Source organism: Hemiscyllium ocellatum, chromosome 8 (genome assembly GCF_020745735.1).
Source record: "Hemiscyllium ocellatum isolate sHemOce1 chromosome 8, sHemOce1.pat.X.cur, whole genome shotgun sequence".
Lineage (NCBI taxonomy): Eukaryota > Metazoa > Chordata > Chondrichthyes > Orectolobiformes > Hemiscylliidae > Hemiscyllium > Hemiscyllium ocellatum.
Genome location: NC_083408.1, coordinates 70098637 through 70125972, shown reverse-complemented (window position 1 = coordinate 70125972; position 27336 = coordinate 70098637). Strand labels below are relative to the sequence as shown.

Sequence of the window (27336 nt, the reverse complement as noted above, 5' to 3'; positions counted from 1 at the left end):
TCTCCATGTGTCAATGTACAAGGTATTCCTGAGTTTCTCTGAACTAGTTAAATCACCTTTTGCAGAAGAGAGAGAGGGGCCAGATGCAATACATATGAACATCATACAATAGAATTTAATGGGTTTTGTTTTGAAGAGCTTACCTGTTGGTTTTGGTTCAGCTTGCCTGACACTCTTATGACAGCAACATTTGGGATAATCCAAATGTTGGCCAACATGTATGCAGAAATTTATCCTTAAAAGTGCTACACTAAATCAGCTCCGTCCTTGAAGAGAGCCTTCATTTACAGAATGCAGTCTTCGGTGGCCAGGCCAGCATTTATTGCGCATCTTTAATGGTCCTTGAAGAAGTGATGGTGAGCTGCTGCCTTGAACTACTCCCACAGTGCTGTTAGATATGGAGTTCCAGGATTTTGACCCAGTGATGATACAGGAAGGGTGGAAAATACCACGTAGGTTTGGTGTGCAATTTGAAGATGGTGCTATCCCAGTGTCTGCTGTTCTTGTGATAGTAAGGGTGCAGGTTGGGAGTTGCTGTTGTAGAAATCTTGGTGACTTGCTGCAATGCACCATGTAGATGTTATGCACTATAATCAAGTTGTTGTAGAAGTGGTGAATGTTTAAAGTTGTAGGAAGTGTCAGTCAGTAGTTTGGATTGTCTTAGATGTATCAAGTTTCTTGCATGGTCTTGGAGCAATGGTTCTCTAGATTTCCATACTTTCTGACTTGACTTTTAGATGGTGAATCTTTGAGAGACATTTCTGTTGATTGCCTACCTGAACTCTAGGGAAGAAAACAGTTGAGAATTCCAGTGCTTCATGTTGCCATATTAGTTCGCAGTGATTATGCATGCTGCAGGGTTATCAATAATGAACATCATTATTTGGGAACTGCAAGAGTATCACTTCCCTGCAGATAGTGTAAACAAAGCTTCCGGAAGCTACCCCATTAGGATTAGGAAGATTTGCTCTTAGGAGATCCTATCAGAATGTAACAATGGCTTACCAACTACTTTAATTGTCTCCGTGTTAAAATGGATTGCCTTTGAAAAATATCTACATGTGGGTACGAAGAACTGCTTCAGATATAATCAATCAACAGGAAGAAAGCCTTCTGCACAAGGACCTTTTATACTTAAGCACTGCAAATAACTGCGACCATAGTAGACTATGAATGTTGTCTCTAACTTCTCTCTGTAAAGTTTAAGGATTATATTAAAGCATTGGCAGTTAAACAACACTGCAGATGCTAGAAATAACTGAGGAAGTCAGCAATTTCGTGGTGGAGGGAGAAGAAGAAAAGCTCTGATGAGAGATTAACATGCAGAAATGTTACTTCTGAATATTGTTTGACCTAAATATTTCCTGTATTTGTTTTTCTATGACCTGTGTTTATCATTACTCTTCAAAGCTTTAGTAATGGCATTTTGTTTTGTTTAGGAACCTTGAAAAGAATGCTGGATGATGATGATGATATTTCAAATATGCAGGTGGCTGCAGTCCATGATGGGTAACCTGTAACTACTCCATTAATTATAATGGACATGATTACTGTACTGTCTCAAACAGTGAATAAAGGATGAGAAGTGTTATGGGATATTTAAGATTATGAATACTAAAAACTTAGTTGGCAAAATTTACTTTCTTTCCATTTCTTGTCTTGCTACTTCTGAGGAAGTATGCTAAAATGGAGAACTTGCCCTTTCATATGAGAACAACCTGGAGCACTAGAATCTCTTATGAAAATATTAAAATGACCAGGAACAGCACAGCACAACACATTTTTGATGGATTTTGAAGTCTTCATATGCTAATTATTTTACATTTTTACCAATTGCAGTTTTGACAGTTAATAAGTATGCATGTGCTAAGACATGGATGCACTTTTGATACTTGAATTTTGATTGTATGAGAGTTTGATAGGGAAATAATGCACTGTGTGCTTGATGTCAGACCCATACATGCAATTTGTTACAAAGTGTTAATCTTTGAGTGTAATTTATTAAAACTTTCAATAAAAAAAGTTTGATTAATTCCTTAAGTGTTACACTTATCTGTCAAACCATATGTAGCACCTCATTTTATTTAGTTCGCGAAATGCAGATTGTAGACCAGCAAGATATATTCAAAAATTAAGGTAATTTTCACAAAACGTACTTTTGATTTTTCTGACCATGCAATGAAACTATAATAGTTAAGGCAACTAGGTAAATCTTTTCAGGCCTTTGTTACTTGGCTTAATTATTATGCTTCACCTACTCAAATTAATATTGGAAAATTTCTTTAATACTCAAATATAACCACAAACTTAAAGATACATAAGTACATTAACTGTACAGATCTTTAGGAGAAAGACAGCTACAGCTAGCCTATGACATTATATCGTGAAGGTCTGTCAATTGAGATGAATTCAATTAACTTTTATTTTCTGCAAAAACATGCATAAATTGAATAAGTTAATGAAACAAGCTGTCAAATTTTTTATTTAAATAGATTTGTAGCTCAAATTGTAACTTTGCTTGTTGAGCTGGCAGATTGTTCTCAGATGTTTTGTCACAGTGCTAGGTAACATCATCAACAAGCCTCTGATGAAACGCTGCTGTTCTGTCCTATTTGCTATTTGTATGTCTTGGTCTGTTGTGGTGAGTAATATCACATCCAGTTCTTTTTCTGACAGGTTGGTAAATGGAGTCCAAATCGATAAGTTTGTTAATGGAGTTTCAGTTTGAATGCCAGGCCTCTAGGAATTCCCGTGTGTGTCTTTGTTTAGCCTGTCCCACATTGTCCTAGTCAAACTGGTGTCCCTCTGTCTGTGTGTATGGATACCAGTGATACTTGGTCTATCACTGTCAACTCCATTAACAAACATATCGATTTGGAGCCTATTTTACAACCTCTCAGAAAAAGAACTGGATGTGATATCACTCACAACAACAGATCTAAACACACAAATAGCAAGCAGGACAGAACACCAGCGCTTCATCGGAGGCTCATTGATGATACCTAGCATTGTGACAAAACGTGTGAGAACAAATCTGCAAGCTCAGTGAGAAAACATACAACCAGAAGCTATCAAATGTAGCTATTTTGCTTTTTTATTTTGTAAAGCAGAAACATTAACATAGCTTAATATAATTAGACTATTACTGAACTGTATAAAATTTATATTGAAGACCATATTGTATTCCAATTATACAGAGTTTGATATTTTATTTGCCCTTTGACCAAAATACTATAGTTATAAATAAATACAAATTATTAATACTAATAAAATAACTGAAAAAATAACTAATTTGGATCACAATAAATCTCTCAACCAAAAACTGTACTTAAAAGCAACTGTAATTCAAAAAAGCACAACAGTTTTTTGTATGGTTCATGTCATATATGCATATCTTAAAAAAAACTAAGTATAATTTTTGGGCCCAAAGATGGGTGTCAAAAACTTTTGACAAAGTAGTCAGTACAGTAAACAGAAGGTGACATATTATGTTGAACTTAAATGCAGACATTTACCATCTCGGTCCTATAAATTATAGCGTCTAAACAACAATGACAGACCCCGTTTACAGCAATTCTTTGCAGCATTTCTCACCACCCATGTACCCACATCAAAGTGTACCAAGTTTCTACAAATATTAGCTCTGATGCTGTAGTATAAAACTAAAGCTCAATAGTTTAGACAAAAATTCTTAAAAATTAACAGGGTGAAAATATACAATCTTTTGTAAAGTAAATTCCTTCAGAATATTAAATTTTACTTTAACTGCATCTTTTGCGCTAGAATTTACCTTTCCTATAAGGAAGCAGTGCTTTCTTTGATTAAACTATATACAATATATACCAAATCTCCGGTTCTAATTTTTACTTATGTATAACTTGTTACAATAATCAATGATGATCACTATTCACATCCCCATCTCTATTGGAATTTGTTTTTCTTGTGCGTGTGTATGTATATATAAAACATCTATAAATATACACACACACATTAACTTTCAAAGGATAAATTTAGGGATAATGTTTAAATTTATGGAGCTCTCTCAAATACCATTTTACTAATCCATAGATTAATTGTATTTAGCTACAACTCTACAAACAAAAATAAAACGTTTTCAACAAACAACTCCCATAATGCACAGCAGACAAGTGTGAAACTCCTATAAACAGGCTGAAAACAGTAGATTTATCTGCAATGTTAACCATGAAGCCTAAAATTTGAGATAAAGAGTAAAATCCTGTTGGGTAAAATCAGTTATATCCTGTGCAATATTGCATCTACACAGCGAGCAGTTTATCTTCATTTATACATATTTAAACAAATATTTAAATTAGATAAATGTGCTTTGGAATTATCCAATTTTAAGATCAATTAAATCACACTAATGAAATCACGTATATATGACCTAGAGTCTTAATGCTTATATTTAGTTACACTGCAGCAAGCTACTTCAGAACATCAACATATGGTGCTCGTGCGCTGTTTGATACTGTCTTGTTCCTCCAAAACTCCACAACTTAATTAAAAAAAAATTGGGAACAGCCACACAAGTATTTTTAATATCGCCACTTCAACTTGGAAAGTGCCATAAAGCCCATGCACTTAAGACCAATCAGATTTCTGCTCCTAGGATTTCCTGCAAATTTTGCACTTAATGAAAATGGAATTACTCCCAAATAACTGCATAACATTGTTCTTCCTTTAACATTGCAGGCAGAGCATCATGGCAGCCATAATTACTAGTTAAGTCACTTAACAGAAATTAATGCATAGAAATGTTCTGCTCCAAGTTCTACATAAATTCAAGACAAAGGTTTTGGAGCTAGACAAAAACAAAAGTACTTTGGTTAAAATTCTTGATATCTTCAGTTTTTAAATAAAACAATGTTCCTTCATAGATACAGCGCTCTCAGCCAAAGTTTAATAATGTGAACTATGCTGCAGTTTACCCCTCATCCACAAAACTGCTTAGTCTGAGAAAAACATTCTTAAATTTCAACTACATCCTGTTACCACCAAATTAAGCAGAAAATAGGCCATTAATGCCAGACTATTCTATATTCAGTCCTGCATTAATAGATCAGAATACCAGTAATATAGCCAGATCTCAAACATCTTTTTAGAAATAAAAATAAGCAACCAATTAAGCAGATTTCAGTCGAAAAATCTGCACTGCATGTACACTTCTTCTGTAGCTTTATATCCAAACTTTTGATAGAAGGGTTCATTCTTTGGTAGGCACTCTAGTGTAATTTTATAACAGTTGAGTTTCTTGCTGAGAAGTGTGAGGGCTGAAACTAACCTGTTAATAGGACAGAAAATATAGCTACAGGTTAGTAATAGTTCATTTATTTGCAAGCATGTGTGAAAAGTTTTTTTTAAAAACAATAGGCCCTTTTAGGCAATATTTCAGGTAGAACTGCATGGAACATGTAACAGCAATATTACAGAAAATTCAAAATGCAATGCAATTCTATAACTAATCAACAGACATTTTGTGAGACAGCAGGGTGAAATTGAATGTTTTTGTTAAAAATCATATTGTGAAGTGGTGAAGATTGTTAAGAAGAGTTTTTTTAAGCAAAGTCATAATCAAGATCATGAGAAGCCAGCGCTAGACCACCAAACCAATCCAAGATTGACCATGAACTGTTCATGCACGAATAAACCACCAGTCAAAGATGTGTTTCTGTATATAGGAGGGTAGTGACTTAGTAAGGGTAAACAAAGCCTGTGTTTTTGTGGTTCCATGTACAAAAAAGATTAAAGACAGAAAAACGTTAAGCCCCCTGCCTTTTTAAGTATCATTTCTTTTGTATCTGTTATGATAAACCAAAGAAAATATTTATAGCTGTAAATAAGTCTTGTATCTAATCAGGACAAGCAACCTTAGATTGGCTTTCTTAAATCCCAGTCTGTGATTTTAATTAATTAGAATTCAAAAACCTCAATCAAGATGCACCTAAGAATATTATAGCACATACCATAACCCCAACCAAAAACAATACATATCAAGTTTGAATCCTTCCTTGGATGTGTTATGCAGTTGTTATTCAGAGACAAATAGCCAAAGACATGAACTGAATTCAACATCTAAACTTCAAATTAGTTTCAGTGATGTTTGTGTTTACATAACATATCTTCTTGAAAAAGCTACTTGTATTTATAACTTTAACTATTATATGTAATCACATAATCAAACAGGTTGGACACGGTGGCATGTAGATCATGTAGGAATAATAAAACTTCAGAAGTTTCTCTCCGACCCTCTCAGGTAATTCAAACCAGCTTTTTGCTGCTTGAAAATCTCAGAATGAATTGCATCAAAGTTGATGGTAGTTACCACAATAAAATTTACATCAAATGTCAGAAAATCCAGTAAATTTACTACACCCATGACAGCCAAGCAGATCAGGAATTGAAAGTCCTGAGTCAGAGATGTTGAGAAGACCTATGCTTTTAACTATTCTTCTTACCTACTTACACAACTACAATTTCTGAAAATGTGAAATCAAGGTGAAGATGAGCTCCTGGACTGCAAGGTCACTGACATTTGAAAAGATTAAATGAAAAGATAAGATCAATAATGTGTGGGTTTTAAGAGTCTATTGATTGTAGGAAGAAGAGAAGGATTTCTAGTCTCAAGAATGTTTATGTCCACTTGTGATGCTATGCTATTTCAAATGGTATACTGCCTCTCTAGTGCCAGGGTGAGGGACATAATATCATAAATAAGAAAGTTTCTGGAAAGAGAGCAGATAGAAACCATCCTTAGTTAAGAACAACTACCATAGGAAAGAATATAACAGTGGACTTTAGAGACCAGTTTCAGTAATTATGTTCTAAATTGAAGACCAAGGCAGAACAGAGGTATCTCACTATTACTTGATGTTACACACTGGTCGGGCATGGAGACAAAGGATTATGCACATCCATGTGATGTAGAAGGAGAACATTCCCATTCAGGAATGAGGTGGTAGAGACAAGAAGGGCCTTCCCTTGACTTGAATTCATTTAAGGAATGAATCAGACAGGCACTGGGGAGGATTCAATGAAGGTCAGAGGATAGCAACAAATGACAACATAGCTACAGAGTAGTACAGAATGTTCTGTGAACAAAGTATTAAACAGAATTCTAAAAGTAGATGTAATTAGCACCTAGATAAACTCACCATAGTAATTTCAAATAGCAAATTACATAAGTAAGATTCCAAAACACTCAAACTTACAGTTTCCCAAGTTGCTTTCCTCTGCATTCATCACTCACGACAACCTCTTCTATTCTCCCTCGCTAAATTTGAAAACAAATTTATTGTTACATTTTAATGCTTAAATACTGACAAATTAATCTCTCAATGATTTAAAAATTGCTGCAACAGATGGTCTATCTACTACATGCACATTTATTTCATTTGCTAAATGTATTCCCCCACAAAGCGGTTTTATCAACAAATGTCAGTTCCAGAACTGAATAGAAAACTCATAACCAAACTAAAAGTAAACATTAACATTATAATATCCATTGAAGACCTACCTTTGCACAAGAATGTATAAATTTATGTTCAATTATTAACGTTGCTGTAGCAATAACCTGTCCAAGGTGTGTGTCTTCAATCACAACGGTATAATAATCTCCAGTTTGTTTCATGTGCTCAAATTTTTCTGTGAAGTTTAGAATATGATCAAAAAATAAATGCTTCAAAATGAAACACGTGCTTTATATGAGTAGCTCCAAAATATTTAAACATGTCAATCTACTACACAAATTCTAAAGATTTCTTTTCATCTAATTTTTCCAGTTCTGCTTTTTCACATTATACATGTGAATGTTGGTACACAAGAAATTTGCTTCAGACAGACTGCTAATTTTTAAAAGATTTGTTAATGGGATATAGCTTTGTCTAGCTATTTATTGATCATCTCTAATTGACCTGGAGAAGGTGATATGAGCTGCCACCTGGAATTGCTGCAGTCCAATAGTGCTGTAAGGAAGGAAGAACCAAGATTTTGACACGGTGACAATGACAGATCAGTGATACATTCCAAAATCAGAACAATGTTTGGCTTGGGGATGAACTTGGAGGTGGCTGTGTTCCCTTACTTGTCTTTTAAATTATAGATACCATGAGCTTTGAAGGTGCAGTCAAAGTAGGCTTGGTGAGCTATTGAAGTGCACCTTGTAGATGGCCCGCTCTGCTGCGATGTGTCATTGAAGACGAGTGACTATTAGAAATGGCGGATGTGGTGTCAATCAAGTGGGCTGATTTGTCCTGGATAGACCAACCTGAGGAACACCTGTAATGATGACCTGGAGTGGAGATGATTAATCACCAATGACAACCAGCTTTCTTTGTGCTATACCACCAATCAAGATAGACATTTCTCCCAATTCCCATTGACTGCAGCGTTGCTAGGCTTCCTTGATGCCAAATTCAGTCAAATACTGCATTGATGTCAAAGCAGTTGCTCTCACCTCACTAAGCTGTCCTCAAAAACAGTGGCATATTGGGAAGATAGGAAATGGAGCACTAACATTCTGCAGTGGTTTGTGGTCAAAGTTTACATTCTTTCATAAGTTTATAACACCAGCAAACTCGAATAGACTTGCACTCTTTTGTAAAGTCTTAATTAAAAATAGCTGAGGTTCAAGCACTGATTGTTATGGATTTACACCATTTATAGTCTCCAGTTATACCTCTCCACTTTCTGTCCAATAACCAATTGTTCATATCTGATAATATTTTTTCCCAATTTACTAACTTTTATGTTGTCCATTAATCTATTGTGTGACAGCTTATCAGATGTCTTTTAGGAATCTGAGTTCACTATGTCTACTGACTCCTCTGTCTAGCCTATTTGTCACATTCACAAAAAGCTGGAAAAAATAGTATTTCCTTTCAGTAAAAGGGAAATAAGACTTACACAGTAATAGATTAAAGCATTTTTCTGACGACTGATAGCAGTCTAACTAGCCTATAATTTTCTGTTATCTCTCCCTCATTTCTTATCTAGCAATGTTGCAACTTCCTACCTTCCAATCTGTGATTTTCCTAGAATTTAGGGAATTTTAGAAAATTATAACAACCATCCACTACCTTTAAAGCTACCTCTTAAACTCTTGTGCCTCCTATACTGCTCACATTTACCCCAACTGCTGTAATACTGTTGCCTTGATCTTTCTCTTTAGACTTCTAAATTTCTCTTCACCTGACCTCATCCCACCTGTTTAGTTTAACTGAAGGGTGAAGGAGAACAAGGATGACAGTGCAGGGAGGAGCAGTAGAAGAGGGTGGGATTGACACAGGAGCAGAGCAAAGTATACAACAACCGCATCTTTCATTTGTCATATATCTCTCCCCACTATTTACTGCATTTTCTAATTCTGTGTCATTTGAAAAATTTGGAATCTAGTTTTTTTTTAATAAAACGAATTTATGAACTTATACACTTATACTATTCCTCTTGTGTAAAATGGCAATGAGCCTCCTTGAATTGTTATGGTCCATGTGGTACCTCTTGTATTTTGTCACAGTTCTTTGGTTCAATTTAATAACTGGGCCATTTTAGAAAGCAGTTCAAAATTTCTTCACATTTTGATATGAAAGGAACAGCTTTATAGCACACATAACATCATTACAAGAGAGAAATACTGCTTAACAGTTTGAAATTGAATGCAGAATAATGTTGAAGGTGCTTGTCCACTTACTTATAAATATTTCAGGTGCAACTTGGTCTACTTTCGTTAACTGTGCAAGTACCTTAAAAAGACCTGTTTAAAAATCAAAATTAAATGAGTTCTGTCAGCATAGTCAAAAGTTTTTGGTGCAATGAGTTCTATACAATCTGGTGCATTTTGACTTTGCATGAAAGTGTAAGGCAGGTAACAGCAGGTTGGCAGCCAATTCTACAGCTCTCCTGATTTTTATTTCCATTGATAGCAAATCAGGACAGACAGATGGGGGAGCACTTTGGGGCCAGCAACCATAATTCTATTTGTTTTAAAATAATTATGGAAAAGGATAGACCAGATCTAAAAGTTAAAGTTCTAATTTAGAGAAAGGCCAATTTTGACAGTATTAGGCAAGAACTTTCGAAAGGTGATTGGTGGCAGACGTTCGCAGGTAAAGGGACGGCTGGAAAATGGGACGCTTTCAGAAATGAAATAATGAGAATCCAGAGAAAGTATATTTCTGTTAAGGTGAAAGGAAAGGCTGGTAGGTATAGGGAATGCTGGATGATGAAAGAAATTGAGTGAATGATTAAGAAAAAGAAGGAAGCAGGTAGAGTCATAGAGATGTACAGCATGGAAACAGACCCTTCGGTCCAACCCTTCTATGCCGACCACATATCCCAACCCAATCTAGTCCCACCTGCCAGCACCCGTATCCCTCCAAACCCTTCCTATTCATATACCCATCCAAATGCCTCTTAAATGTTGCAATTGTACCAGCCTCCACCACATCCTCTGGCAGCTCATTCCATACACGTGTTAAAGTTTTCCTTAGGTCTCTTTGATATCCTTCCCCTCTCACCCCTAAACCTATGCCCTCTAGTTCTGGACTCTCCGACCCCAGGGAAAAGACTTTGCCTATTTATCCTATCCATGCCTCTCATAATTTTGTAAACCTCTATAAGGTCACCCCTCAGCCTCCAACGCTCCAGGGAAAACAGCCCCAGCCTGTTCATCCACTCCCTGTAGCTTAGATCCTCCAACCCTGGCAACATCCTTGCAAATCTTTTCTGTACCCTTTCAAGTTTCACAACATCTTTCCAATAGGAAGGAGACCAGAATTGCACGCAATATTCCAACAGTGGCCCAACCAATGTCCTGTACAGCCGCAACATGACCTCCCAACTCCTGTACTCAATACTCTGATCAATAAAGGAAAGGATACCAAACGCCTTCTTCACTATCCTATCTACCTGCGACTCCACTTTCAAGGAGCTATGAACCTGCACTTTGTTCAGCAACACTCCCTAGGACCTTACTATTAAGTGTAAAACTCCTGCTAAGATTTGCTTTCCCAAAACGCAGCACCTCACATTTATCTGAATTAAACTCCATCTGCCACTTCTCAGCCCATTGGTCCATCTGGTCCAGATCCTGTTGTAATCTGAGGTAACCCTCTTCGCTGTCCACTACACCTCCAATTTTGGTGTCATCTGCAAACTTACTAACTGTACCTCTTATGCTCGCATTCAAATCATTTATGTAAATGACGAAAAGTAGAGGACCCGCACCGATCCTTGTGGCACTCCACTGGTCACAGGCCTCCAGTCTGAAAAACAACCCTCCACCACCACCACCCTCTGTCTTCTATCTTTGAGCCAGTTCTGTATCCAAATGGCTAGTTCTCCCTGTTTTCCATTAACCTTGCCAATCAATCTCCCATGGGGAACCTTGTCGAACGCCTTACTGAAGTCCATATAAATCACATCTACTGCTCTGCCCTCATCAATCTTATTTGTTACTTCTTCAAAAAACTCAATCAAGTTTGTGAGACATGATTTCCCATGCACAAAGCCACGTTGACGATCAGGTTTTGCAAGATATCACCACCTATTTCCCTACAGTCGATATCTTCCATATCCTTTTCCACAGTAAATACTGATGCAAAATATTTATTTAATATCTCCCCCATTTTCTGTGGCTCCACACAAAGGCCGCTTTGCTCATCTTTGAGGGGCCCTATTATCTCCCTAGTTACCCTTTTGTCCTTAATATATTTGTAAAAACTCTTTGGATTCTCCTTAATTCTATTTGCCAAAGCTATCTCATGTCCCCATTTTGCCCTCCTGATTTCCCTCTTAAGTATACTCCTACTTTCTTTACACTCTAAGGATTCACTTGATCTATCCCATCTATACCTGACATATGCTTCCTTCTTTTTCTTAACCAACCCTCAATTTGTTTCATCATCCAGCATTCCCTATACCTACCAGCCTTCCCTTTTACCCTGACAGAAATATACTTTCTCTGGATTCTTGTTATCTCATTTCTGAAGGCTTCCCATTTTCCAGCCGTCCCTTTGCCTGCGAACATCTGCCTCCAATCAGCTTTCGAAAGTTCTTGCCTAGTACCGTCAAAATTGGCCTTTCTCCAATTTAGAACGTCAACTTTTGGATATGGTCTATCCTTTTCAATCACTATTTTAAAGTGCTCCCTCACTGACACCTCAGTCACCTGCCCTGCCTTATTTCCCAAGAGTAGGTCAAGTTTTGCACCTTCTCTAGCAGGTACATCCACATACTGAATCAGAAAATTGTCTTGTACACACTTAACAAATTCCTCTCCATCTAAACCTTTAACACTATGGCAGTCCCAGTCGATGTTTGGAAAGTTAAAATCCCCTACCATAACTACCCTATTATCCTTACATATAGCTGAGATCTCCTTACAAGTTTGTTTCTCAATTTCCCTCTGACTATTGGGGGGGGTCTATAACACAATCCCAATAAGGTGATCATCCCTTTCTTATTTCTCAGTTCCACCCAAATATTTCCGGGAATATCTTCCCTCAGTACAGCTGTAATGCTATCCCTTATCAAAAATGCCACTCCCCCTCCCCTCTTGCCTCCCTTACTATCCTTCATGTAGCATTTGTATCCTGGAACATTAAGCTGCCAGTCCTGCCCATCCCTGAGTCATGTTTACGTAATTGCTATGATATTCCAGTCCCATGTTCCTAACCATGCCCTGAGTTCATCTGCCTTCCCTGTTAAGCCCCTTGCATTGAAATAAATGCAGTTTAATTTATTAGTCCTACCTTGTCCCTGCCTGCCCTGACATGAAAGATGTAGACACGATAGATCAAATGAATCCTTAGAAGAATATAAAGGAAGTAGAAATATACTTAAGAGGGAAATCAGGAGGGCAAAACGGGGACATGAGATAGCTTTGGCAAATAGAATTAAGGAGAATCCAAAGAGTTTTTACAAATACATTAAGGACAAAAGGGTAACTAGGGAAAGAATAGGACCCCTCAAAGATGAGCAAAGCGGCCTTTGTGTAGAGTTGCAGAAAATGAGAGAGATACTAAATTAGTATTTTGCATCAGTATTTACTGTGGAAAAGTATATGGAAGATATAGAATGTAGGGAAAAAGATGGTGACATCTTACAAAACGTCCAGATTACAGAGGAGGAAGTGCTGGATGTCTTGAAATGGTTAAAGGTGGATAAATCCCCTGGACCTGATTAGGTGTACCCTAGAACTCTGAGAAGCTAGAGAAGTGATTGCTGGGCCTCTTGCTGAGATGTTTGTATCATCGATAGTCACAGGTGAGATGCCGGAAGACTGGAGGTTGGCTAACATAGTGCCACTGTTTAAGAAGGGTGGTAAGGACAAGCCAGGGAACTACAGACCAGTGAACCTGACGTCAATGGTGGGCAAGTAGTTGGAGGGAATCTTGAGGGACAGGATGTACATGTATTTAGAAAGGTAAGGGCTGATTCGTGATAGTCAACATGGCTTTGTGCATGGGAATCATGTCTCACAAACTTGACTGAATTTTTTGAAGAAGTAACAAATAAGATTGATGAGGGCAGAGCAGTAGATGTAATCTATATGGACTTCAGTAAGGCATTCAACAAGGTTCCCCATGGGAGATTGATTAGCCAGGTTATATCTCATGGAATACAGTGAGAACTAGCCATTTGGAAACAGAACTGGCTCAAAGGTAGAAAACAGAGGATGGTGGTGGAGGGTTGTTTTCAGACTGGAGGTCTGTGACCAGTGGAGTGCCACAAGGATTGTTGCTGAGCCCTCAACTTTTTTTCATTTACATAAGTGATTTGGATGCAAGCATAAGAGGTACAGTTAGTAAGTTTGCAGATGAAACCAAAATTGGAGGTGTAATGGATAGCGAAGAGGGTTACCTCAGAGTACAAATGGGCTGAGAAGTGGCAGATGGGGTTTAATTTAGATAAATCCAAGGTGCTGCATTTTGGGAAAGCAAATCTCAGCAGGACCTACACACTAAGTAATGGTAAGGTCCTAGGGAGTGTTGCTGAACAAAGAGACGTTGAAGTACAGGTTTATAGCTCCTTGAAAGTGAAGTCACAGGTAGATTGGATACTGAAGGTGGCGTTTGGTATGCTTTCCTTTATTGGTCAGAGTATTGAGTACAGGAGTTGGGAGGTCATGTTGCGGCTGTCCAAGACATTGATTAAGCTACTGTTGAAATATTGTGTTCATTTCTGGTCTCCTTCTTACAGGAAAGATGTTGTGAAACTTGAAAGGGTTCAGAAAAGATTTAGAAGGATGTTGCCAGGGTTGGAGGATTTGAGCTATCGGGAGAGGCTGAACAGGTTGGGGCTGTTTTCCCTGGAGTGTTGGAGGCTGAGGGGTGACATTATAGAGGTTTACAAAATCATGAGGGGCATGGATAGGCAAAGTCTTTTCCCTGGCGCGGGAAGTCCAGAACTAGAGCACCAAGGTTTAGGGTGAGAGGGGAAAGATATGAGAGAGATCTACGGGCAACTTTTTCATAGAGGGTGGTACGTGTATGGAATGAGTTGCCAGAGGAAGTGGTGGAAGCTGGTACAATTGCAACATTTAAGAGGCATTTGGATGGGTACATGAATAGGAAGGGTTTGGAGGGAAATGGGCCAGGTGATGGCAGGTCGGACAAGATTGGGTTGGGATATCTGGTTGGCATGGATGGGTTGGACCAATGGGTCTGTTTCCATGCTGTACATCTCTATGACTCTAATTGTCCACCGAGGTACTTCAGAACTCCATATAGAGTTTAATTTCAGAACATGAACACCCTATTCCTTTTTCGTTCCCTTCCCCACCAAGCCCCTCAGGTCTTGTTGCATGTGGACTTCCCCCAGCATTGCCAACCCATTTGTCTCAGCATCTGTTAGCTTATTATTTACAATCTCTTTGTTTGACAATCCTCCTTTTCTCTCTCTGGGCATCATTTCCATGCACTCTATTCTTCTGCTCTCCCCATCCTCTCAACACCACCCATTATCAGCATTAATATGAACTTTTCCAAGCTATTTTCAGTTTTGACAACCTTAAACTGGATTTAGACATTAACTCTGGAGAAATGAGGACTTGCAGATGCTGGAGATCAGAGTGGAGAGTGAGGTGCTGGAAAGGCACAACAGGTCAGGCAGCATCCGAGAGCAGGAGAATCGATGAAGGGCTTCTGCCCGAAACATTGATCCTCCTGCTCTTGGATGCTGCCTGACTTGCTGTGCTTTTCCAGCACCACACTCTCAACACTTAAAACATTAACTCTGTTTCTCTCTCTACAGATGCTGCCAGACCTGCTTAGTTTCTCCACTATTTTCTGTGATCTTCAAGACCCTCAGTTTATTCCAAAAAGGTGGACACATCATGACTTTAGAATTAGGTTTATTGTCACATGTACTCAAGTACAGAGATACAGGAGTACAGCGAAAAGTGTAAAAGTCGCTATTTCTGGAACCACCTTAGGTCCTAAGATATCTTGGTACAAATTTAAAAAATGAAAAAGTATAGATGAAAAATAAGCTTTACTGTCCTTTATAAAGCTACGTACAAAGATACACAGCTATATTTAGGTGTAAATTCAAAAGAAATGAAATATGGGTCCAAGTTCAGCAATACAGTCTAAAGCAGGGAGTTCACGCTGGCTTCACCTCAAGGCCGAGAATCCACACTGGGCTTCATCAGTGAGTTGATTAAGCAGTTAATGTGCAAGCAAATATAGGTACTATTAACTTAGGATATATTAATATGTTTGTGTTTTCTTCAGTCGATTTTCACATTGTTAGTTTTGAATACATAGGCTAATGAACAAATTTCATATCACAATTTTGTTTTTTATTAAATCTTTGAGCCCAAAGACTGAAATGGTGGAAGGCATTTATCTTTGTTAGGAGCTTATGTGTGTTGAGTATCGGCAGCATACAACTGTCCATAGTTTGGTATTAGATTGGAAAAAATAACCATGGTTATTTCTGTGCAAAGTGAAAAAACTCAAGTGCTCAAGTAAAGAATAATGGTAGAAAATAAAGATGGATAGGTGGATAGATAAATGACAAAACTAACTATAGTCCTAACTTTTTCTTATCTAATGAACATCCAAGAAAAATAGAAAGTATATGCTTTGAACTGAAATTGTACTAGAGATATGAATGACAGGTATCGTTCCTTCTCTGCATGTTCCTAAACTATATACAGTAGAACTGAATCAGGAACCAACGACAGTTTGGAGGTTTCAACAGGTTAGATTTATCATACTGATTGCAAATTTATTTCCATTATTACATAGACATCATTTCATTATTCAAATAATAGTTACGTTTCAACAAACATGAAGATAATGCTTCAAAGTTATTGAGAATTAATATTGAATTCTTACAAGTTTAGTAGTGAAAAGTTGCATAAATACATTCAACAATAAAGCAAATGTCTCCAAAAGTATTTCCAAACATTAGACAGAAAAATTGTTTTGAATTTTAATTCCTTCAATTAATCCTTTATTTTAAAAGTTTATTGATATTGTATTGCTATATGCTTGTAAGATGTAAATTACAGTTCATAAGGTACCTCTATTGAAGTCAGCAGTACAGAGAGGCCTCATAACTAATCCAACCCCAGGGTTCAGAGGAGAAATTTCAGGAGAGAATTTCACCATATTTTGGGTCCAATCCAGGTCACGTAACATGATCGGATCAAACAAGGGTGTGTCATCAAGAATCATGGCAGGAGGACGACACAGTTGATACACTGCATTAAAGAAATATAAAATGCTTTGAAAATCTTAATCAAAGATGCTTTTTCTCAGATCAGATTAGTACAACTCCTAAACACAGTCAAAACAAATCTTTCTTTGTAAATTCAGTTTCTTTCACTGGTTTGTTTTACATTATTGCAAGTGGTTGAAACTGTGCATAAATTCTCAAAGCAAATGTATTTAAGGAGTGACAGTTATGGCATACAAATGTAATAGGAGCATGAAGCAGTAAAGAAGTTACCACAAGTGAAGGTCAAATGATTAGATCACTGACTAAAACTTTTCAAGTATGTTCATCATTGGCGATCTACCACAATGAACAGGGAAGAGACAATTCAGATGCAAACTAAGCATATTCCTTTGGAAAGGAATATTTCGAGCTTCCAAAGTTAATGCTACCAAGATGGCAAAGCTAGTAAGTTTAAAAATAAAACAGGAACAGCAGGCTTATGACAAAATAATAGCTAATAATGATTAAAAAAAAATCACAACACCAGGTTATAGTCCAACAGGTTTAACTGGAAGCACATTAGCTTTCGGAACGTCACTCCTTCACCAGGTGGTTGTGGAGGACACAATTGTAAGGCACAGAATTTATAGCAAAGGTTTACACTATGATGTAACTGAAATTACACATTGAAAAATACCTTGTGTAAGACTTAAGACACTCTACACTCACACTCTCTCTCACACTCACAACCCCCCAACCCAGACAGACAGACAGACAAACACACACACAAAGACCCACATGCACACATATACGTTTGTGGGGTGAATATGTATTTGCAGAGTTACATTGTACTTTGCTCAAAAACTGCGTGAATTCATGTAAAACTCATCTCACTTTTTAGATTAGAATAATGGCATAGACAGAACACAGGGGGCTAACAACTCTAACATATTGTCTAGCTAACACCAATTGTTACAGTTAACCTGAAAATGCAACTTTTAAAAATAAGTTTTATGATTTACACATGAAAGAAGTGAAACTATCATGGTATTCGAACAGATGAAAGACTCAACAGACAATCAGGGTATTTTTCAATGTATAATTTCAGTTACATCACATTGTAAACTTTTGCTATAAATTCTGTGCCTTACAATTGTGTCCTCCACAACCACCTGATGAAGGAGCGGCGCTCTGAAAGCTAGCGTGCTTCCAATTAAACTTGTTGGACTAAAACCTGGTGTTGTGTGATTTTTAACTTTGTACACCCCAGTCCAACACCGACATTTCCAAATAATAGCTAATAATGAGGATGACTAGAAAAAAAAATGACAAGAGGAAACTAAAAAATGCAATGCAGAAGACAAAGTACTGGGAAAAATTAGCATGCAACATGAAATTGAACCTTCAAATATTTTATATTCACAAAATAGGTAAGCGGTTATTGGGGAGTAAGTAACGCCTATTAAGGGCTCAAAGAGAAATATTCATGCAGAGGCCGAGGATTTGGGGATGCAAGTATTAAATATTTTGAATTTCCCTTTACAAGCTGAAAATGCAGGTCCTGGGCCTCCTCCACCACCATTCCCTCACTACCTGACGTCTGGAGGAAGAACACCTCATCTTCTGCCTCAGAATACTTCAAGCCCAGGGCATCAATGTGGATTTCACCAATTTCCTCATTTTCTCTCCCCCACGTTACCCCAGTTCCAACCTTCCAGCTCAGCACCATCTTCATGACCAGTCCTACCTGCCAATCTTCCTTCCCACCTATCTGCTCCACCCTCCTCTCTGACCTACCACCTTCATCCCCACCCCCATCCACCCATTGTACTCTTTGCTACCTTTCCCCACCCTTCTATCTGACCTAGCACCTTCAACCCCACTCCGATCCACCTATTGTACTCTATGCTACCTTCTCCCCAGCCCCAGCCCCTTCCATTTGTCTCTCCACCCTGGAGGCTCCCTGCCTTCAGTCCTGAAGGGCTTTTGCCTGAAACGTTGATTTTCCTGCTCCTGAGATGCTGCCTGACCTGCTGTGCTTTTCCAGTACCACTCTAATCTAGCCTCTGATTTCCAGCATCTGCAGTCCTCACTTTTGCCTAAAACAGAGGGAAGTCTGGTAATATAATAAATAGGGAAAACATCTTTAAAAAGCATTACTGAAAATTAGTATAGTCTAGGTGAGATGCACCCTCAATTACTTAAAATAATTGGTTTCACCACCTGTCCATTTCCCTAACTATAGGATTCCCTATGACTGCTGCATTTCTGCTCTTTATCCTGCATGGCATCAAATCTCTGATAGTCCAAGGATGGGACTCTTACTGCTAAATTGTTTTGTGGAAAACGTGCATGCAGGGTCTTACCTGAAAAGCTGTAGTCAATGATCCAATCATTTGGCCTTTTCTGAGTTGTAATTTGCTTTAGAAGCAACATTTTAAAAGTAAACATTAATTGTTCACTATAACTAAGCTAAAGAACACCTCCATCTCATTCCATTTTTTAAAAGTTCTATTTTACAAATTTCTGTTGCATATTTAAATATGGAATTGCCTTCATTCAAGTCTTCCCCAGAATTCTAAAATGATTTAACTTTGGAAGATATATTAATGCTAAAACATACTGTAATTCTTCCAGGGTTTTGCTAAATCTACAAGCTGCACTGAACTTATACAACTTAACTTGTATTCCTGCCTTTAGAGCCTCTATCAACAGTATTCCCTAAGTGGAAGAACATGGAATCTTCCCAGTTCCAGATATGGGCCAAAATGTCAATTCCTCTAATGGCATACAAAATGATCAATTCTTTTCCCTTCTGCTGCACCCGTGTCAGAAAGTATTCAACTTTGATAGTGCATTGTCTCTAAATTCCCTTGCCTTATGCATCATATTAATGCAGGGTTTCCCAAATTGGTGAAGTCATGGGACCTAAGACAGTAATGAATGCCATGGAAACCTAGAGTTATAACAACAGCATTCCTTATCTAACAGGCTCTGATCTCACCGAGAGGTCAAGACCATTTTCAGTCCACATCGGGAAAATACTTGGGGAACTGTGTGTTAGAGCACTAACTTCACAGAAGAAGGGCTTATGCCCGAAACGTCGAATCTCCTGTTCCTTGGATGCTGCCTGACCTGCTGCGCTTTTCCAGCAACACATCTTCAGCTCTTATCTCCAGCATGTGCAGACCTTACTTTCTCCACTAACGTCACAGCCATGGTAATGGTTAAACAAGTAACATGAGATAGCTTTCAAAAATGGGATTTCTCAACACGGAACTTCAAAGATTACTTCAGAGAAAAATATGAATGAAACACAAAAGAGAGAGCATCTTATGTTTGTGTAATCATAAAAAATATGGTCCAGACAGAACCTTACAGGCTAGTATCTCTTTACACATTGGAGGATAAACAACTATCTTCAACAACTGCATGTGTATCAACATTCAGTGGATAAGTGATTGAATTCCACATTAGTAGGATCTTACTTGAAAAGCTGTAGTCAATGATCCAATCATTTGGTGTTTTCTGAGTTGTAAATTGCTTTAGAAGCAACATTTTAAAAGTAAACATTACTGACTGGTATCCAATGCAAATCTATTGCTGTAACTTGAGGTATGGTAGTGACACAGAAAGTGTCATTTTGCAACTTGTGCAAGACATGTAGTTGCTGCAGACAAAAAAAACTCATTTTTGTTTAATATTTAACATTGTATTAGTTTCTTTAATTCTGCTAAGGTATTAAAAATAAACAAATTATATCCAGTTTAAATTCAATAAGATTTTCATCATCTAGAGAGCTAGAAAGGTCAAACTATTTTATTCTAAAATTATCTTGTAGGATTTATTCATATGCATTTCTAGTTTAAAGCTAGCTTGTTAAACCGTTTGTTCAATTTTTAAAGCTTGGCTGTGATGTTTAAAGTCACATTAAAGACATTTTAAAGTTTACTTAGATATTGAGAAAAAGGAGATCACTGTGCAAGAATATGAATTTAGCATAGCAGCTTTAAGGTGTTTTAGACTTGAGTCATACACCATGGAAACAGACCCTTCAGTCCAACCAGTCCATGCCGACCAGATATCCCAACCCAATCTAGTCCCACATGCCAGCACAAGGCCCATATCCCTCCAAACCCTTCCTATTTATATACTCATCCAAATGCCTCTTAAATGTTGCAATGTACCAGCCTCCACCACATCCTCTGGTAGCTCATTCCATACATGTACCACCCTCTGTGTGAAACAGTTGCCCCTGAGGTCTCTTTTATATCTTTCCCCTCTCACCCTAAACCTAAGCCCTCTAGTTCTGGATTCCCCGACACCAGGGAAAAGACTTTGCCCATTTCCCCTATCCATGCCCCTCAATTTTGTAAACCTCTATAAGGTCACCTCTCAGCCTCCGACATTCCAGGGAAAACAGCCCCAGCCTGTTCAGCCTCTCCCTGTAACTCAAATCCTGGCAACATCCTTGTAAATCTTTTCTGAACCCTTTCAAGTTTCACAACATCTTTCTGATAGGAAGGAGACCAGAACTGCACGCAGTATTCCAACAGTGACCTAACCAATGTCCTGTACAGCCGCAACATGACCTTCCAACTCTTGTACTCAATACTCTGACCAATAAAGGAAAGCATACCAAACGTCTTCTTCACTATCCTATCTACCTGCGACTCCACTTTCAAGGAGCTATGAACCTGTACTCCAAGGCCTCTTTGTTCAGCAACACTCCCTAGGACTTTACCATTAAGTGTATACGTGCTGCTAAGATTTGCTTTCCCAAAATGCAGCACCTCGCATTTATCTGAATTAAACTCCATTTGTCACTTCTCAGCCCACTGGCCCATCTGGTTCAGATCCTGTTGTAATCTGAGGTAACCCTCTTCGCTGTCTACTACACCTCCAATTTTGGTGTCATCTGCAAACTTACTAACTGTACCTCTTATGCTCACATCCAAATCATTTATGTAAATGACAAAATGTAGAGGGCCCAACACCGATCCTTGTGGCACTTAACTGGTCACAGGCCTCCAGTCTGAAAAACAACCACCACCCTGTCTTCTACCTTTGAGCCAGTTCTGTATCTAAATGGCTTGTTCTCCTTGTATTCCATGAGATCTAACCTTGCTAATCAGTCTACCATGGGGAACCTTGTCGAACGCCTTACTGAAGTCCATATATATCACACCTACTGCTCTGCCCTCATCAATCCTCTGTTATTTCTTTAAAAAACTCAATCAAGTTTGTGAGACATGATTTCCCACGCACAAAGCCATGTTGACTATCACGAATCAGTCCTTGCCTATCCAAGTACATGTACATCCTGTCCCTCATGATTCCCTCCAACAACTTACCCACCACCAAGGTCAGACTCACCAGTCTATAGTTCCCTGGCTTGTCTTTACCACCCTTCTTAAATAGTGGCACCACGTTTGCCAACCTCCAGTCTTCCGGCACCTCACCTGTGACTATCTATGATACAAATATCTCAGCAAGAGGCACAGCAATCACTTCTCTAGCTTCCCACAGAATTCTCAGGTACACCTGATCAAGTCCTGTGGATTTATCCACCTTTAACCATTTCAAGACATCCAGCACTTCCTCCTCTGTAATCTGGACATTTTTCAAGATGTCACTATCTATTTCCCTAGAGTCTATGTCTTCCAAATCCTTTTCCACAGTAAATACTGATGCAAAATATTAATTTAGTATATCCCCCATTTTCTGTGGCTCCACACAAAGGCCGCCTTGCTGATCTTTGAGGGGCCCTATTATCTTCTAGGAGAAAGTAAGGACTGCAGATGCTGGAGATCAGAGCTGAAGAAGGACTCATGCCCGAAACGTCGATTCTCCTGCTCCTTGGATGCTGCCTGACCTGCTGCGCTTTTCCAGGGGCCCTATTATCTCCCTAGTTACCCTTTTGTCCTTAATGTATTTGTAAAAACTCTTTGGATTCTCCTTAATTCTATTTGCCAAAGCTATCTCATGTCCCCGTTTTGCCCTCCTGATTTCCCTCTTAAGTATACTCCTACTTTCTTTACACTCTAAGGATTCACTTGATCTATCCCATCTATACCTTACATATGCTTCCTTCTTTTTCTTAACCAAACCCTCAATTTCTTTTGTCATCCAGCATTCCCTATACCTACCAGCCTTCCCTTTCACCCTGACAGAAATATACTTTCTCTGGATTCTTGCTATCTCATTTCTGAAGGCTTCCCATTTTCCAGCCGTCCCTTTGCCTGCGAACAACTGCCTCCAATCAGCTTTCAAATGTTCTTGCTTAATACTGTCAAAATTGGTCTTTCTCCAATTTAGAACTTCAACTTTTAGATCTAGTCTATCCTTTCCATCACTATTTTAAAACGAATACCAGAAGTACTGCTGAAGTTTAATAACAATTGGAATAAAAATATTCCTAGTGTTCTTTCCTTGTTGTTAAGGGATTAACAAATCTTTTTTTGGTTGCTCGCATTTGAAGTTGAGAGCAGTGTCATCACACCACTTTTCTTTTGGTTACTTATTAGCAAGTAGTGATCAATCACATATCGTAAAATAGAAGTCTAAATACAAAATGACAGCAGCATTAGGTCAATATTATATAATTGCGCAACCCAAATACAAGAGCCATATAACTAAATCTTCCACTTTCAGGTTCTCCACAATGCTGGTTGATCACCTTCCTGTTCTTTTGGCAGATGGTTTCCAGCTCAATACCCTTCGTCTTGCAAACCTTCCCTGTTCATCTTGATAGGTACAACACTGGTACTCATAGTTTGCCAATACAGAAGTCATTAAGTATTTCTATTCATATTTTGACCAAATGTTTGCTGTGTGTAAAAGGTTTATAAATATTACCAATATGTAACAAATTGTTTTCTAGGGCACAGTATATTAGTCCACAGTTTGAAATTGTTTTAAGCTGTTTTGTTAGTGCTCAATGCTGACATCAGGTGCAAAACAAAGGTGTTTAACTCCCCAACAAAGCATTATTTTAAAATATAGTTTTAGAAATTAGCTTCATGTTAGTTCCAAATGACAACTCAGGGGAGCAACTATAATTATAAATACTATGCAAATTTTATAATTTAATACTATTTACTTGCAATGCTAACTTGACCATTCACAGGATGTCTATTTGCATGTTACGGAAGTGGATTAATAAAGAGGAGGATGTAGAAAATGAGAACACAAAACTCACATTCATGAACAATAGTGACACAAAGCTACCAAAGACTAATTTTCAACTTTAACTGCCTTTTTCAATTTTCTTCAGTTTTGCGCACACAGAATTTCTATTTCATTGAGGATAATCAAATCCCATGATCATCAATTTAAATATTCTGTTTTTCTATCCTTCCAACAAAAATGAACCTCATTTTTCCACATTATACAGCATCTATCAAAGACTTGTAGACTGTCTGCTGGTCACTCCCATACAGAGTGGGTTGGGGGACACTGTCTGCTGGTCACTCCCATACAGAGTGGGTTGGGGGACACTGTCTGCTAGTCACTGCCACAGAGTGGGAGTGGGGGGCACTGTCTGCTGGACACTCCCACTCAGAGCAGGGGGGCACTGTCTGCTGGATGCTCCCATGCAGAGCAGGGGGGCACTGTCTGCTGGATGCTCCCACGCAGAGGAAGCTCTGCCTGCTAGTCACTCTCTCGGTTCTTGCTGGGTTCAGTTATTACTGCGTAGAAAGTGAGGACAGCAGATGCTGGAGATCAGAGTGGAGACGGTGGTGCTGGAAAAGTACAGCAGGTCAGGCAGCATCCGAAGAGCAGGAGAATCAACGTTTTGGGCAAAAGCCCTTCATCAGAAATTATTACTGTGTTCAGTTCTAGCTGGATTTAGTTATCATTGGATTCAGTTATTGCAAGATTCACTTATCTCTGGGTTTAACTAATACTAGGTTTAGTTGTTGGCAGGTTTAGTCCAAGCTAAATTTAGTTATTACTGGGATTAGTAATTATTAAGTTTAGTTATAGCCGGGTTTCGTTGTTGTTGGGGTTAGTTTCTAGCCGGGTTTAGTTGTTGCTGGGTTTGGTTCTAGCCAGGTTTAGTTGTTGCTGGGTTTGGTTATTGCCGGGATTAGTTCCAGCTGGGGTTAGTTCCAGTTGGGGTTAGTTATTGGGTTTAGTTATAATTGGGTTAGTTCTAGCTGGGTTTGGTTATTGCTGGGTTTAGTTATAGCTGGGGTTAGTTCTAGCTAGGTTTGGTTATTGCCAGGTTTAGTTATAGCTGGGATCAGTAAGAGTCAGGTTTAGTTGTTGCTGGGTTTAGTTCTAGCCAGGTTTAGTTGCTGGGTTTGGTTATTGCCAGGTTTAGTTATAGCTGGGAGGAGAAAGTGAGGACTGCAGATGCTGGAGATCAGAGCTGAAAATGTGCAGCAGGTCAGGCAGCATCAAGGAGCAGGAGAATCGACGTTTCGGGCATAAGCCCTTCTTCAGGAATGACTAATGAACAGCTTATGCCCGAAACGTCGAATGTCCTGTTCCTTGGATGCTGCCTGACCTGCTGCGCTTTTCCAGCAACACATTTTCAGCTTAGTTATAACTGGGGTTGGTAAGAGTCGGATTTAGTTCTAGCCAGGTTTAGTTGCTGGGTTTGGTTATATCTGACTTTGGTTATTGCCAGGTTTAGTTATAGCTGGGGTTAGTAAGAGTCAGGTTTAGTTGTTGCTGAGGTAAAAACAATGACTGCAGATGCTGGAAACCAGGTTCTGGATTAGTGGTGCTGGAAGAGCACAGCAGTTCAGGCAGCATCCAAAGTGTTGTTGCTGGGTTTAGTTCTAGCCAGGTTTGGTTATTGCCAGGTTTAGTTATAGCTGGGGTTAGTTGTTGCCGGGTTTGGTTATTGTCGGATTTAGTTAAAGCCGGGTTTGGTTAGAGCCGGTTTGAGTTATTGCTGCTGACACGGGCCAATTGTCAGCGTGGCTGCTGCCACCCGGAGCCTGGCAGGAAACTGCACTCCGGGGGAGTGTGTGTGTGTCTCTCTCTCTCTTTCTCTGCCCAGCACGGCCTCACAGAAAAGCAGCCGGCACAGGCGATGGGGAAGGAGAGGAGGCGAAAGCCGAGAGTCGACAAGCGACAGTACTCACCCGCACAGAGAAGCTCTCGAGCGGCTTCCTTTCCGGATTGGAGCCGCGCGGGAGGAGCCTAACCGTCAACTAGTGACGTGGCACAAGGGGACACGTGATGACGTGGAGCGGCAGGTACGCAGCGGGCTGGAGAGAGGGAGAGTGAAGGAACCTGGAGAGAAGGAGTGGGACAGAGAGAGAACGTGGAGAGAAGGGAGAGGAGAAGGGAGAGAGGGGGAGAGGGGGTGGGAGAGGGGGAGAGGGGGGTGGGAGAGGGGGAGAGGGAGGGGAGGAGGGGGAGGAGAGGAGGAGGGAGAGAGAGAGAGGGGGGGGAGAGAAGAGAAGAGAGAAGGGGAGGGAGAGAAGAGAGGGGGAGAGAAGAGAGGGGGAGGGGGAGGGTGAGAAGGGAGAGAGGGAGGGTGAGAAGGGTGAGGGTGAGAAGGGGGAGGGGAGGGAGAGGGGGGGAGGGAGAGAAGGGAGAGGGAGGGAGAGAAGGGAGAGGGAGGGAGGGAAGGGAGAGGGGGGGAGGGAGGGAAGGGAAGGGGGGGAGGGAGGGAAGGGAGAGAGGGGGGAGGGAGAGAAGGGAGAGGAGGGGAGGGAGAGAAGGGAGAGGAGGGGAGGGAGAGAAGGGAGAGGAGGGGAGGGAGAGAAGGGAGAGGAGGGGAGGGAGAGGGGGGGAGGGAGGGAGAGGGGGGGAGGGAGGGAGAGGGGGGGAGGGGGAGAGGGGGGGGAGGGAGGGAAGGGTGAGAGGGGGGGAGGGAGGGAAGGGTGAGAGGGGGGAGGGAGGGAAGGGTGAGAGGGGGGAGGGAGGGAAGGGTGAGAGGGGGGGAGGGAGGGAGAGGGGGGGAGGGAGAGAAGGGAGAGGGGGGGAGGGAGAGAAGGGAGAGGGGGGGAGGGAGAGAAGGGAGAGGGGGGGAGGGAGGGAGAGGGGGGGAGGGAGAGAAGGGAGAGGGGGGGGAGGGAGAGAGGGGGAGGGGGGGAGGGAGAAGGGAGAGGGGGGGAGGGAGGGAGAGAGAGGGGGGGAGGGAGGGAGAGGGGGGGAGGGAGAGAAGGGAGAGGGGGGGAAGGAGGGAGAGAGAGGGGGGGAGGGGAGGAGAGGGGGGAGGGAGAGAAGGGAGAGGGGGGGGGGAGGGAGAGAAGGGAGAGGGGGGAGGGGGGGAGGGAGAGAAGGGAGAGGGGGGGAGGGAGAGAAGGGAGAGGGGGGGAGGGAGAGAAGGGAGAGGGGGGGAGGGAGAGAAGGGAGAGGGGGGGAGGGAGAGAAGGGAGAGGGGGGGAGGGAGAGAAGGGAGAGGGGGGGGGGGAGAGAAGGGAGAGGGGGGGAGGGAGAGAGGGGGGAGGGGGGGAGAAGGGGGAGGGGGAGAAGGGGGAGGGGGAGGGGGGAGGGGGAGAAGGGGGAGGGGGGAGGGGGAGGAAGGGAGAGGGGGGGGAGAAGGGAGAGGGGGGGAGGGGAGAAGGGAGAGGGGGGGAGGGAGAGAAGGGAGAGGAGGGGAGGGAGGAAGGGGGGGAGGGAGAGAAGGGAGAGGGGGGGAGGGAGAGAAGGGAGAGGGGGGGAGGGAGAGAGAAGGGAGAG

General features: G+C 40.4%; 2 protein-coding genes across 3 annotated transcripts in view; one reads left to right on the top strand and one right to left on the bottom strand.

The window, feature by feature from the left end:
• The window catches only part of styx (serine/threonine/tyrosine interacting protein), a 39944-nt gene extending 37912 nt beyond the window's left edge, over positions 1-2032 (top strand). The window contains exon 11 of the mRNA XM_060828444.1: positions 1440-2032. Coding sequence (XP_060684427.1) covers positions 1440-1513 — 74 coding nt within the window. The 3' untranslated portion in view covers positions 1514-2032. The remainder of the gene's footprint in view (positions 1-1439) is intronic.
• Positions 2033-3437: 1405 nt separating this feature from the next.
• gnpnat1 (glucosamine-phosphate N-acetyltransferase 1) lies at positions 3438-25852 on the bottom strand. Of its 2 annotated transcripts, XM_060828441.1 has the most exons (6): positions 25788-25852; positions 16550-16729; positions 9707-9769; positions 7535-7662; positions 7230-7291; positions 3438-5302 (listed from the first exon to the last, which is right to left on the bottom strand). In XM_060828441.1, the coding sequence occupies exons 2-6, from the start codon at positions 16701-16703 to the stop codon at positions 5155-5157; spliced, it is 555 nt and encodes a 184-aa protein (XP_060684424.1). In that variant the 5' UTR covers positions 16704-16729; positions 25788-25852; the 3' UTR covers positions 3438-5154. The 2 variants fall into 2 exon arrangements, with proteins under 2 accessions (XP_060684424.1, XP_060684425.1); XM_060828442.1 differs by lacking the exon at positions 9707-9769.
• Between the last annotated feature and the right edge of the window lie 1484 nt (positions 25853-27336).

What these genes read in the sequence shown, in the direction of transcription:
- gnpnat1 (XM_060828441.1), bottom strand. Translation starts at nt 16,703, where the DNA reads ATGATTCTTGATGACACACCCTTGTTTGATCCGATCATGTTACGTGAC. An exon ending in TACTGCTGACTTCAATAGAG is followed by an intron (nt 9,770 to 16,549) that starts GTACCTTATGAA and finishes ATTTTTAAACAG; the next exon opens with GTCTTTTTAAGGTACTTGCA. An exon ending in TGCACCTGAAATATTTATAA is followed by an intron (nt 7,663 to 9,706) that starts GTAAGTGGACAA and finishes TAAACTTCACAG; the next exon opens with AAAAATTTGAGCACATGAAA.